This window comes from Physeter macrocephalus, chromosome 16 (genome assembly GCF_002837175.3).
Source record: "Physeter macrocephalus isolate SW-GA chromosome 16, ASM283717v5, whole genome shotgun sequence".
In the NCBI taxonomy this organism is placed as follows: domain Eukaryota; kingdom Metazoa; phylum Chordata; class Mammalia; order Artiodactyla; family Physeteridae; genus Physeter; species Physeter macrocephalus.
In genome coordinates, this window is record NC_041229.1 from 13939856 (window position 1) to 13953069 (window position 13214).

The window sequence follows — 13214 nt, forward strand, 5'->3', positions numbered from 1 at the left end:
GCCACAACTACTGAGCCTACGCCCTAGAGCCTGTGAGTCACAACTACTGAGCCCACATGCCACAACTACTGAAGTTCAGGGACCTAGAGCCCGTGCTCTGCAACAAGAGAAGCCACCTCAATGAGAACCCCATGCACCACAACAAAGAACAGCCCCACTCACTGCAACTAGAGAAAGCCTGTGTGCAGCAACGAAGACTCAACGCAAACATAAAATAAAATAAAAAAATAAATTTAAAAATAAAATAAAATACCTTAGTTTTAAAACTTTGTTTTTTTTTTAAACTTTGTTGTTTTTAAAATTATATTTCAAGCAACATCCTAAATGAATTTACTCTTTGCATAAGAGTAACAAATATGCATCTCTTTGTACCTTTGTTAGTGAGTATGAAGTCATTTATTAGATTTCAAAATGACCTTTCACTCAATTCCAGTATTAAAAGGCCATACTAATACAGCTGCTGTCAATCATTCCCAACTGGCTTGGGAAGGCATTTATCAATTCAAGGCTTCCACTGTAGGTAATAAATTAACTTCTTTCCTATGCATCTAGAATGGCACTAGTTATATAAGTTAAATAATCTTCTGTGTTCTATGGTGCATACAAGGAACTCCAGTTGAGAAAGACTGTGTTAGGTAGACAAAAGCCTTAATACTCCCTCATCAAAAGCCTCTACACACCTGCAGCTGCACCCCTTTCTTGTCTTCATTTTCCACATGAAGACGAATTCGGCCAAATTTATCATCTGAGATCCTAAGCATGATCATGCCATGCAACTCCATATTCTGTAATCCTCCATCTCGTCCACAGGTTAGTGTGATCTTTTCCTCAATCTTCATGTGCACACTGTAGAGAAAGAATGATAAATCTGCTCAGACAGGTAAAAACCAGAACTCCCTTTCTCCAGGGTTTAATGGTGATTAGCCATCAGCAACTTATTTAAAGGTGCTGCAGCCATATGTATCAAAATTTAAAGCATTATATAAACCATCACATTTAGAATGGATAAACAACAAGGTCCTACTGCACAGCACAAGAAACTATATCCAATCTCCTGGGATAAACCATAATGGAAAAGAATATTAAAAAATAATGTGGGGACTTCCCTGGTGGCACAGTGATTATGAATCCACCTGCCAATGCAGGGGATACGGGTTCAAGCCCTGGTCCGGGAAGATCCCACATGCCGCGGAGCAACTAAGCCCGTGTGCCACAACTACTGAGCCTGCGCTCTAGAGCCCACGAGCCACAACTACTGAGCCTGCATGCCACAACTACTGAAGCCCGTGTGCCTAGAGCTGTGCTCTGCAACAAGAGAAGCCACTGCAATGAGAAGCCCGCACACCGCAACGAAGAGTAGCCCCCGCTTGCTGCAGCTAGAGAAAGCCCGCGCGCAGTAATGAAGACCCAAACGCAGCCAAAAATAAACAAATAAAATTTAAAATAAATAAATAAAAATCAAGAAGAATGTGTATATATTATATATACGTATGCATAACTGAGTCACTGCTGTACAGCAGAAATTACAGTAACATTATAAATCAGCTATACTTCAATTAAAAAAAGGAAGAAAACCTTTATCCCTAAAAAATAAAATAAAATAAAATAAAATGAAATAAAATAAAAGCATTACACCGTTTGGTTCAGCAAATCCTCATCCTACAGATAAATTCTCACCTGTGCAAAACAATGTAGTAAGTTATTCACTGAAGAATTGTTTGTAATAGCAAAAGTTTAGAAACAAATGTCCGTCAATAGGGGGACTACTTTTTTTTTTTTTTTTTTTTTTGTGGTATGCGGGCCTCTCTCTGCTGTGGCCTCTCCCGTTGCGGAGCACAGGCTCCGGACGCGCAGGCTCAGCGGCCATGGCTCACGGGCCCAGCCGCTCCGCGGCATGTGGGATCCTCCCAGACCGGGGCGCGGACCCGGTTCCCCTGCATCGGCAGGCGGACGCGCAACCACTGCGCCACCAGGGAAGCCCCATTAGGGGGACTACTTAAATACATAAAAGTATATCCACAAAAATGAATACTGGGCAATTAGAAAAAAAAAAAGAGGAACAACTGAGAAAGCTTTTTATTTGAAAAAAATTTTCAAAAATTAAAAAATTAGGGCTTCCCTGATGGCGCAGTGGTTGAAAGTCCGCCTGCCGATGCAAGGGACGTGGGTTCGTGCCCCGGTCCAGGAGGATCCCACATGCCGTGAAGCGGCTGGGCCCGTGAGCCATGGCCACTGAGCCTGCGCGTCCGGAGCCTGTGCTCCACAGCGGGAGGGGCCACAGCAGTGAGAGGCCCGTGTACCGCAGAAAAAAAAAAAAAATTAAAAAATTAAAATTATAACAGAAATACATGTATACCCTTTTTATCTATTGTTAACATTTTATCCCATTTGTTTCATCATTTGCACACTCTCTATATAAATATATTTTACTTTTTTCCCTGAACCATTTACAGGCAGAATATATACATCATGGCCCTTTACCCCCAAACATTTTCAGAGTATATTTTGTAAGAACAGGATATTCTTTCACATAACCACAGTACTGTTATTAACTTCATAAATTTAAATTGACACAATACTTTAATCTACCATTCATATGCCAATTTTGTCAGCTGACCTAATAATGCCCCTTACAGTAGTAAAAGATCCAGTCTAGGGTAAGGTACTGCATTTGGATGTCATGTCTCTATAGCTTCAAATAAGGAAATTCTTGTCTTCGAAATAATTAAGTGAAAAAAGCAATTGGAAAATGTGTCTAGTATGCCACCACTAATGTATGAAAAGGAGAAATACAGAAATTATACCATGTTTTTATTCATCTATAGATAGACTATCCCTCTTGGAAGATTCACACAAAAACTAGTTAATACTGAGACTTCCCTGGCATCCAAGTGGTTAAGACTCCGTGCTTCCACCGCAGGGGTGCGAGTTCGATCCCTGGTTGGGGAACTAAGATCCTGCATGCCATGAGGTGTGGTCAAAAAATTTTAAATTTTAAAAAATTTTTTAAAAATTAAAAAAAAAAACTAGTTAATACTAGTTGCCTCCAAAAAGAGAAACCTGCATGGCTGGGCGGGAGGAAAAAGTTTTAGTTCAATACCCTTTGAACCTTTTGAATTTGGAACTACATGAATGTATAATCTAGTTTTCAAAATAAGTAAAATAAAAGGTGCTACTGCTATGGGCAATTATTAAGTACAATCTATCCATGTTCCTTACTAAAACTATTTTTAGCTGGGTGAACTGAAGAGGCTTAAAAAGACTATTCTGGCATACTACTTTGTTCTGTTCTAACCTCTAAGACTTCCCAGAAACAAAGGCATGAGACTCAAGACCACGGAGGAATGTATCTTAAGACAATGCAGGGTCTCGTTTACCTTCACAAGCGTTTGCTCCACGCTCAAGAAGTATTTCATCATTCAGAAAAGAGTCTCAAGTCCTCTCTAGTACATGATGGTCTCCAACATCTTATTAAAATAGTGTCAAGCCTCTGTTTCCCTCAAAGCAACTACTAGGACTAGCACAGGAGCTTTAGTGATTTAAGAGATTTATCCTGATGTAACCCTGTTCATTTCATACAGAATAAGACATACAACATACTCCTCTTTTATGCACACCTGATAGAGGTATCCTCCCAGACTCATCTTTCACTTGACCTCAAAACCATCAGTAACAGTAGAAGGTCTGGGCTTCAAAACAAGAAATCTGAGTCATGAATATGTGAACTTGATAACTACCACTTAAAAATGTTACCAACCAGTACCACAGTCCTGAGATAAGAGACAAATCAAAATATTCTATACTGGGTTCAAATACTTAAAAGTCAAAAGATAATATACATTATTTGCTACTAAAGATATTTATAAGTTTTGTCCTCCTTAAAACTTAATTAGAGAAAAAAAAAAAAACTTAATTAGGGGCTTCCCTGGTGGCACAGTGGTTGAGAATCTGCCTGCTGATGCAGGGGACATGGGTTCATGTCCGCGTACCGAAAAAAAAAAAAAAAAAAAAAAAACACAACTTAATTAGAAGGACTTCCCTGGTGGCGCAGTGGTTGAGAATCCACCTGCCAATGCAGGGGACACGGGTTCAAGCCCTAGTCCGGGAAGATCCCACATGCCACGGAGCAACTAAGCCCATGTGCCACAACTACTGAGCCTGCGATCTAGAGTCTGCGAGCCACAACTACTGAGCCTGTGTGCCACAAATACTAAAGCCCGGGCACCTAGAGCTCATGCTCCACAACAAGAGAAGCCACTGCAATGAGAAGCCCGCGCATGCAAACGAAGAGTAGCCCCCGCTCGACGCAACTAGAGGAAGTCCACACGCAACAATGAAGACCCAATGCAACCAAAAATAAATTAATTAAAATTAAAATTAAAATAAAAAAAAATTAATTAGAAAAAGACATGCCAAAATATAGTATAGTGTTAATCATAGCTCTAGCCCTCTAATTCGACTCCATTTTAAGAGACAAAGTACACACTAGGCACAAAGAAAAGTTATTTTTGTTTAATTTAGCCACCAGAGTTGATAGAAAGGTAAGTTCTAAACTTAATAGAAAACAGATGGCTGAGAGCCCCCAATCATGTTTAAAGGGGGGAGGGGGGAAGACCTCATGTTAATACCTAGAACGTACTTTTATAAAAAAAAAAATTTATTTAAGTATAGCTGATTTACAATGTTGTGCTTAATTGCTGTACAGCAAAGTGACTCAGTTATACATATATATATTCTTTTTCATATTCTTTTCCATTATGGTTTATCACAGGACATTGAATATAGTTCCCTGTGCTATACAGTAGAACCTTGTTTAGAATATACTCTTTAAGTGTTTTAAATCTGGAAAAATTAAGACACAAAAAGAATTTACAGTGCATTGAGGTAATTTTTTTTTAACACTATGTGGTCTGTTCTTACTGAAAGAGTTACTACTTACCTCTCCATATTAATGGGTGGAGCATGCACTTTGGTTGCTTCAGAGGTACGCTTGCCCATACTGGAGGACATGATAGTTTCACCTTCAGATTTCAATTTGTCGACAAAGTTATCTACTTCCTTTCCTTTGGCTCCCAGTTTCAAAGCCTTGCTAGGGCCTGAAGGCCTAAGCGGAAGAACACACACATACACACATGATTAAAACAGTTAAAAACTAATTTATAATTCTCTATCACTGAAGCTTTCCTTGAAGCTGTTCTTTAAGAGGAATGTGAATACCTCAAGGAAAAAACACAAGCTTCCTAGCATTTAGTGGACAGCTAGACTATTCCCTGCCCGAACTGACAGCTGGGTCACAATTAACATGTAAGCTTCAGGAATTCCCTGGTGGTCCAGCAGTTAGGACTCTGTGCTTCCACTGCAGGGGCCACAGGTTCATCCCTGGTCAGGGACTAAGATCAAGTATGCCACAGGGGCATGGCCAGAAACAAAACAAAAAAACAAAACAAAAAAACCCATATAAGCTTCAAGTACCTAAAGACCACAGGTATACTTTCATAAGCATGTGTGATCTGATGAAAACTTTGTACCTTCTATCCAGATAAATATACCTGTGTACAAACTTTTTCACATAATTTCAGGTAGCTCAGATTCTCCCTTAAATCCATTCATGAACACTAGATTAAAAATACATGTTCCTTAAACAGTTAAATATCCCCTCTTCTTCCAAAATAAGGCAACTCTCATAGGAAATTGAGATCACGTTATAATTAGTAAAAGAACTCTCTTTTACACAAAAGGGAAAAACACCACATTCAGATTTCTCCTTTATCCCCATATTATGCAGCCAAATTTAATATTACATCTTACTTCATCAAGTCACTCGTTATTTACAGTTTGCCTAAAAATCAGATATCACTCTGAGATACACACATACAGCCTTCATCTACCATTCTAGGATTGCATTCTGGGTGATACACTGGATTATACCTGGCTGGTGCAGGTGCCACTTTTGGTTTATCAGTTTCAATGATGGTCTCTGTGATCATAGCAGCTGTGCTACCTCCAGACACTGTGGAGCTTCCAAATCCCCCAAATCCTGGTGCTTTTTTGCCCTGTCTCTCTGCATCTCTTCGGGCCTGTTGTAATTCTTTTGCTTTACGCCGCATCTCAGCCTTGGCTTCACGTTCTTGAGTCTACAAGAAGATACATACTTGGATGTAGCTTTGAGTACAGACTAGACTAGCAAATAAAAAAGGGAAAATCAGATAGTGAAGCCTAAAACAAAGATATACAAACCAGCAGTCCCAGAGAAGACCCTATTTACCTCTCTGACTGCTCTGAACACCTTCTCCTCATGAGAATCCATTTCTGTGAAGGTTCTGATCTGTGCCAGGTTAACATTCTCCCGGTATCCCAGGGCAACAATTTCATCAAATGCAAAAATCAAATCAAAACAGTGCTCAGATATTTCATTCTCTTCTAAGGCTCGGCAATATTCAGGAATCTAATCATGGAGAGCAATGGAAAAGGAAGATTTAGAATTTATCAGCAGTTTTGTTTTCCAGTTACCATCCTTTAAAATACACAAATTTCAATAAGCCTAAATCCCTTTATTAGCTGCTTCTGCTACTCTGTATTTTAAGCAAGCCTGTGGCATAAAGTCTTTTATGTGTGTGGCTACATCAACAAATCTTACCTGAAGAATATTATCTAAAAATATGGCCAAACAAGTGTCAGAACCACAAAGGCAGGTTAGAGTAACTGCTAGAGAAATGGGAAATAAAAGGGCAGTTCTCATACTCTCCTTTGTAATACTTACAGTCTAGGATACCCAGTAAGTGTCTGCTGAATGAATAGGAGCTGTAGCAATAAGATGCTGGGATGAGGGCTGGGGGCATAGAACATGCAAACTGATAAGCATCAGCTGCTTTGGGGGAAAAAGTTTTACACAAAAAATTTAAAAACAAAAACTGTAACCCAATATTACAGGACTCTTACCACTCTTGAGAAGAGCCTTAGGGTCTCCAGATCTTCTAAGATGTTGCTGTTTTTGGTAGTGATCAGTACCATGTACAGTTTCTCCATAGGCTGGTAAACATATCTGACACTCTCTGTTTCAACAAATGTGTGTTGTTTTCCAGTGTTCATGAGCTTTGGAAAAGCTGCTAACAAGCCCTCAATCCGAGTTCGGGTCATCTCTACAAACTGTCGAGAAACAATAGCCTTTCCTGCTTTTGTGCAGACTGCTGCTGCCAACAGCACCTGCCGGGAACATATAAATAAGTACTAATTAATTATTTCTTTACATGTGTTTTCCCAACATCCTCACATCTTCTGTAGAATGGTACAGTCAGTTATTTAGTGATGTGACTACTATTAGAATGCTGACTTTCAAACTCTACTTCATTGCTCTTTTAATTATAGTATGTTATTCATAAGACAAAGCTAAAGTAGAGGAAAATGAAGCTATTACTCCTGTTTGTCAATAACATACCTAGACAAAAACTTAGTAAAGAAATAATTTTTTCTAGGTCTACACATACATTATGAATGGATCCCCTGTGACTCAAAACTGGGTTGCTCTCTGCTTTGGCAGACCCATAAAGAAGAGCTTAAACTTTTTCTAGGGAGAATAGAGCTCCACAGCCAAAAGAGAGGTCTGATCAGGCAGACTGAAGATTTATACAAGGCCCCTGACCTTTCCTTTCATTTTTACCTAGAATATGGAACCAATCTAGTAAGTCTAAATTTATCTCTGCTCTTTGATTAACCTTCCCATCCCACACTATCTTACCTCTAGACATGCAAACAATCTGTAAAATGAAAAACTAAATGACTCAATGTTTCACACAGGTTTTGACACTGGGCAATGATCAAGACTAACAGTCTTTTTTTCAGAGTCTGGCATTTCATTAAACAAAATGAATAAAGCATCAAAGAAGAGAAGACCGAATGCCATTAGCAGAGTAGTAAAAATATTAAGTACAGTGTTAATAGTCTCTTCAGTACAGGAACCCAAAAGTTCACAAGGACAAGTAACAAAAAGACTATTTACACATTTTGGAAGCCTCAATCCTAGAATACAACCTCTGAAATATCAACATCCTACTGGTCAGGCTTCTCAGCTTTACAGAAACTTGTCCTCTACAGGTGAGCAGCTTGAAGAAAAAACAAGCTAGTCAATTTGAATAAATATTCTCATAGTTTCAAAACAGCAATACAGTTTTATAATAATTATAGGAGAACACAATGTCTTTGTTCATCAAGGATAGGTCATTAGGGTATTTGGGAGATAATTACCATCACGCTTATTTCCAAGCAGCTAGGTAAAAACAATTTATATTGAAAAAGTGTTTTATCTATATCCTGCACAAATAATTTCCCTCTACCAAACACATTTGTATTTTTACTGATTGATTTGCTTCCAATGAACATCAGGCAAACTTTCTTATGTGAAATCTCAAGAATAATGCTATAAACTGCTCTATTTCCCAAATAACAACTGCAAGTTTAGAAAGAAGCTCATTTAAGGGAGTTATACAATTTTATGTTCCTGAGTCTATCAACTCTACATTGAAACTTACCTTAATTATTCCAGCATAAAGTTACGTTGTATAGAATTAAAAAGTTAAAAAAAAGAAAGTAGTTCTACATCATAAATAAATACTCTTAGGAAGAATCTTGTTTTGTAAGTTATATCCTTTTAAAAAGATAAGAAAATACTTTAGACATACAGAGAGGTATAGAGTATAAAATTACAGTTGGTTACTTCAAGAGTGGCAAATAAGCTAGCTTAAAAGTCCCAAAACAGTCACTTTCCCCAAAATATTTATAACTTTTTAAATAAATAAATAGTTGTTGTTGTTGTTTTTTTAATAAACAGTTTTGTACTTAAGAAATGTATCTTTCACCATCACCAACTACTTGGGAGGTTTCTGCTACCACCCAGGCATGAGGCAAGAAGATATACTGAGGGGAGTAAAGGATCCCAGAAAAAGAATAAAAATGCAACAAGGTTATGACCCATTCTTTTCAAAGGAAATCTCCCACCTCATGTCTTTAACTTTACTATTTGTTGTCGTTGGCCACAGAATTTTATTTAATTCAGCTTTACTGAGGTAAAATTAACATATAAAAATGTGAGATATTTTAAGTGTACATCATGGTAATTCCATGTCTTTTTTTTTTTTTTTTTTTTTTTTTTAAGTTTTTGGCCACACCCCACGGCATATGGGATCTTAGTTCCCCAACCAGGGACTGAACCCACGCCTTCTGCACTGGAAGGCAGAGTCTTAACCACTGGACTGCCGGGGAAGTCCTGGTGATTCCATGTCTTTAATTTCATTTTTTTCTTCTAGTTTTATTGAAATGTAATTGACATACAGCACTGTAAAAGTTTAACATGTACAGCATAATGATTTGACTTACATACATCATGGAATGATTACCACGTAAGTTTGGTGAACATCCATCATCTCATATAGATACAACATTGAAGAAATAGAAAAAAAGGAGCTGTCTGGCGGTCCAGTGGTTAGAGGACTCCATACTTTCACTGCCAAGGACCTGGGTTCGATCCCTGGTCAGGGAACTAAGATCCCGCAAGCCGCACGGTACAGTCAAAAAGAAATAGAAAAAAATTTTTTTTTCCTTCTGATGAGAACTTGTGATGTTACTCTCTTAACAGCTTTCATATATAAGATACAGCAGTATTAGTTATATTTATCATACTGTTCAATGCATGCCTAGTACTTATTTATCTTATGACTGGAAGTTTGTACTTTCTGACTACCTTAATACAGTTCTCCCTCCCCCCACCCCCTGCCTCTAGTAACCACAAATCTGATCTCTTTTCTGTGAGTTTGTTTGTTTATTTTTAAAATATGACTGACCTACAACACAATGTTAGTTCTGGTATACAACATAGTTATTTGATATTTCTATACATTTCAAAATGATCACCATGATAATCTAACTAGTTACCATCTGTTACCATACAAAGATATTATATATAGACTATATTCCCCACACTGTCCCCCATCCATGTCTTTAAATTAATAGTGTGAGATAAAGAAAGATTTCTTCAAATAAGGGCAAGGACTCCTGTAGTTTTTGGTACACACATAATGATAATACCTTAATCCCGAAAGAGAAGAAATTGACCTAAAATTATCACCAGGCAAGAGACTTAGAGACTTGTTTGAAGACTAAAACCAAATAAACTCAAGAAATTTGATTTCACATTAATTTTTATCATATGAGGTTCATGTTTCAAACAAACCATGCTTCAACCACTGCAAAAAAAGAAAGAAAAAGGTAGTTGCTGCTTTAGCTTATGAATGATAAGCAAGTATGTCTCTGTATTGGTTCACTAAAGCTTTGTATGACATGTACATCCAAATAAAGTAAGGTTTGCGGGATCTTAGTTCGTCAACAAGGGATTGAACCCAGGCCCTCGACAATGAAAGCATGGAGTCCTAACCACTGGACCACCAGGGAATTCCCCAAAAATATTTCTTTTAAAATCAACTGTCATAATGTTATACAAATGGGTTAAAATTTCCAAAAGTATCAATATATGAATTCGAAAAGTGTCAAATATCAAAACACTCAACGTATAAAAGCTTTAAAAAACTGGTAATTCAAAAAGAAGACCTAGTGATGATGCTTGTGAAGAATTTGGATAAACTGTTTCATGAACATAAGACCAGAAAAAAGGAATTATTTCTCAATTAAAAATCTTATTTACGTAACTTTAACAGTACGTATAAGTAAATTATTAAATACTTTAAGAACATATTTAACTATTTGTGCTATAGTCCTAAAAGTTTTATATTCTGAAAAGCTTTTCTTCTTAATATTCTCATCAGGTAAATGAGGAATTCCCTTATATTTGGGATCACCTCACATTGGTTTCTCCTTCTCCCAAAGACTATGTGAATCAGAAATAGTGCTCTAAATTTGTGAAGAACCAAGTTAATATACCAGGAAAATTAAATGACTGGAAGTGAGACGATTTGGATCCTAGTTTTTGTTCTTCTATTTACTATCTGTCTGACTTAAGTTACGTTTCAACCTCTTAGCCTCAGTTTCCTCTCTGAGAAAATGGAGCATCATCTGACTACCTCACAAGCTATTATGAGGACCAAATGAGTGTAATAAAACTGTAAGCCAAAGCTATACAACTTATGCCACAAAATATGTAAACGTAAAACACACAATGTAAAACAGCACCATTATTAATAATAAACTTGCCAAGAAATGCATGTCATTAAAAAATTTGTCACTTCAAGGCAATGGACTTTTACCTTTATGGGTCTGGCAGTATTTTAATACTCAAATAATGCAAATGGACTCCCCACGAAATTTTACATATAATGTCAGAGAATTCATAGATCCTCTAGAGTAGTAATTCTCAAATGACCCATGGAGAATCACTTTATGCAGCGAGAAATATTACTAATAAATAGGAGCACATCATAAATTTAATACTTATAGAAGCGCTCCTCACCAAAAAAAAAAAAAAAAAAAAAAAAAAAGGGCCAAGAACCACAGTCCTAAAAAGTATGGTACCCCACCTTAGAATTTTATGAGGTTTTGAAGGAACAGAATAAGCCACAGTAAAGATACTAAGCACAGCACAATTTAAACACTTGAAGGCAAAAGTCTACTCAGAGAAAGGACTGCTCAGACCAAACCTTCAGACCTATATAAATATGCTGATTTAATACAAAGTCCATGTCTAACATACCTAATAATAATAAGCCTGTTAGAAACAATGTTTGTATGTTTCAGGGTAGTTCTTAGGCAGCTGGAATTTAAAACACCTCCATACCATACAGACAGAGTTTAGGTAAAAATTAACATCAAGGCAACATGAAAGGGAAATTAAAGGCAACCTGTAACCAGAAAGGTGTACGCTATGTAGACGGGCAATTCACCCACTTTGCTTTATTGATTGGGCATGGTGAAAGGCTAATTATAGGCAGTGGCAATCTCCATTTTAGCAGTATTATTATAAGAATTAACTGGGCTTCCCCGGTGGCGCAGTGGTTGAGAGTCCGCCTGCCGATGCAGGGGACACGGGTTCGTGCCCCAGTCCGGGAAGATCCCACATGCCGCGGAGCGGCTAGGCCCGTGAGCCATAGCCACTGAGCCTGCGCGTCCGGAGCCTGTGCTCCGCAACGGGAGAAGCCACAACAGTGAGAGGCCCGTGTACCGCAAAAAAAAAAAAAAAAAAAAGAATTAACTAAATAATTATTTATTGGACACCTACTATACACACTAGATGCTCTCTGGGAATACTATGAGGAAATCAGTAAGACTGGCATTCTTCTCTTAAGAAATCTAGTAAGATCTTAAAAGTTCGCATCCCCCCAAAAATAAAATTTTTTGTAACTATGTATAGTGATGAATGTTAACTAGACTTATTTTGGTGATCAATTCACAATACATACAAATATCAAATTATTATGTTGTACCCGTGAAAGTAATATGTTATATGTCAATTATAACAAAAAAAAAAGGGCAGCAGCAGGCTAATAGGGATAAGACACAAACATGAATAACTGTAATACTAGGCAGAATGTGTTAAGTAATGCGCTATAGGAATTCAGAGGAAGAAATTACTTCTAGCTCACAAGATCACTGATGACTTGATGGAAGAAACAGCATTTAAATTATGCTTTGATGAATCAGGGAATTTGAGTATGTAAAGATGAAGAAACACTAGGGTAAAATAGTAGGTCCCAAGCAGAACTCTGGGACTCTCTTTGAGACATTCCACTATCCAGATATAAGCAGAATAAGGCTCCCAAAGTAGGACCAAAGTGCCCAACACTAAGCAGGGCTCTAAACCTCAAAACACCCAAGACACCACAATCACAGGATCCACAAAGCTGACACAGGTTTCTATTCACTGTTATCCATGTTAATAACACAGTTATTAACATGGCTGGAAGGTATGGTTAGCTCGAAACAAGATAAACTTAACCTACCCTAAATTAACATTCATCTTAAATGCCTTTAAATAATTAAGCTTCCCTTCACATAAATGTTTACCAATTATTAAAAAATAGTATATACTGGGCTTCCCTGGTGGCGCAGTGGTTGCGCGTCCGCCTGCCGATGCAGGGGAACCGGGTTCGCGCCCCGGTCTGGGAGGATCCCACATACCGCGGAGCGGCTGGGCCCGTGAGCCATGGCCGCTGGGCCTGCGCGTCCGGACCCTGTGCTCCGCAACGGGAGAGGCCACAACAGAGGGAGGCCCGCAT

The 13214-nt window shown here is 38.0% G+C and overlaps 1 protein-coding gene across 1 annotated transcript in view; it reads right to left on the minus strand.

Annotated features, from left to right (window-relative positions):
• Positions 1–13214, minus strand: part of ARCN1 (archain 1) — a 34779-nt gene that overhangs the window by 15530 nt on the left and 6035 nt on the right. The window contains exons 2-6 of the mRNA XM_007124167.3: positions 6940–7203; positions 6266–6445; positions 5929–6134; positions 4940–5104; positions 681–846 (exon numbers count right to left, since the gene is read on the minus strand). Of these exons, the coding sequence (XP_007124229.1) occupies positions 681–846; positions 4940–5104; positions 5929–6134; positions 6266–6445; positions 6940–7203 (981 nt within the window). The remainder of the gene's footprint in view (positions 1–680; positions 847–4939; positions 5105–5928; positions 6135–6265; positions 6446–6939; positions 7204–13214) is intronic.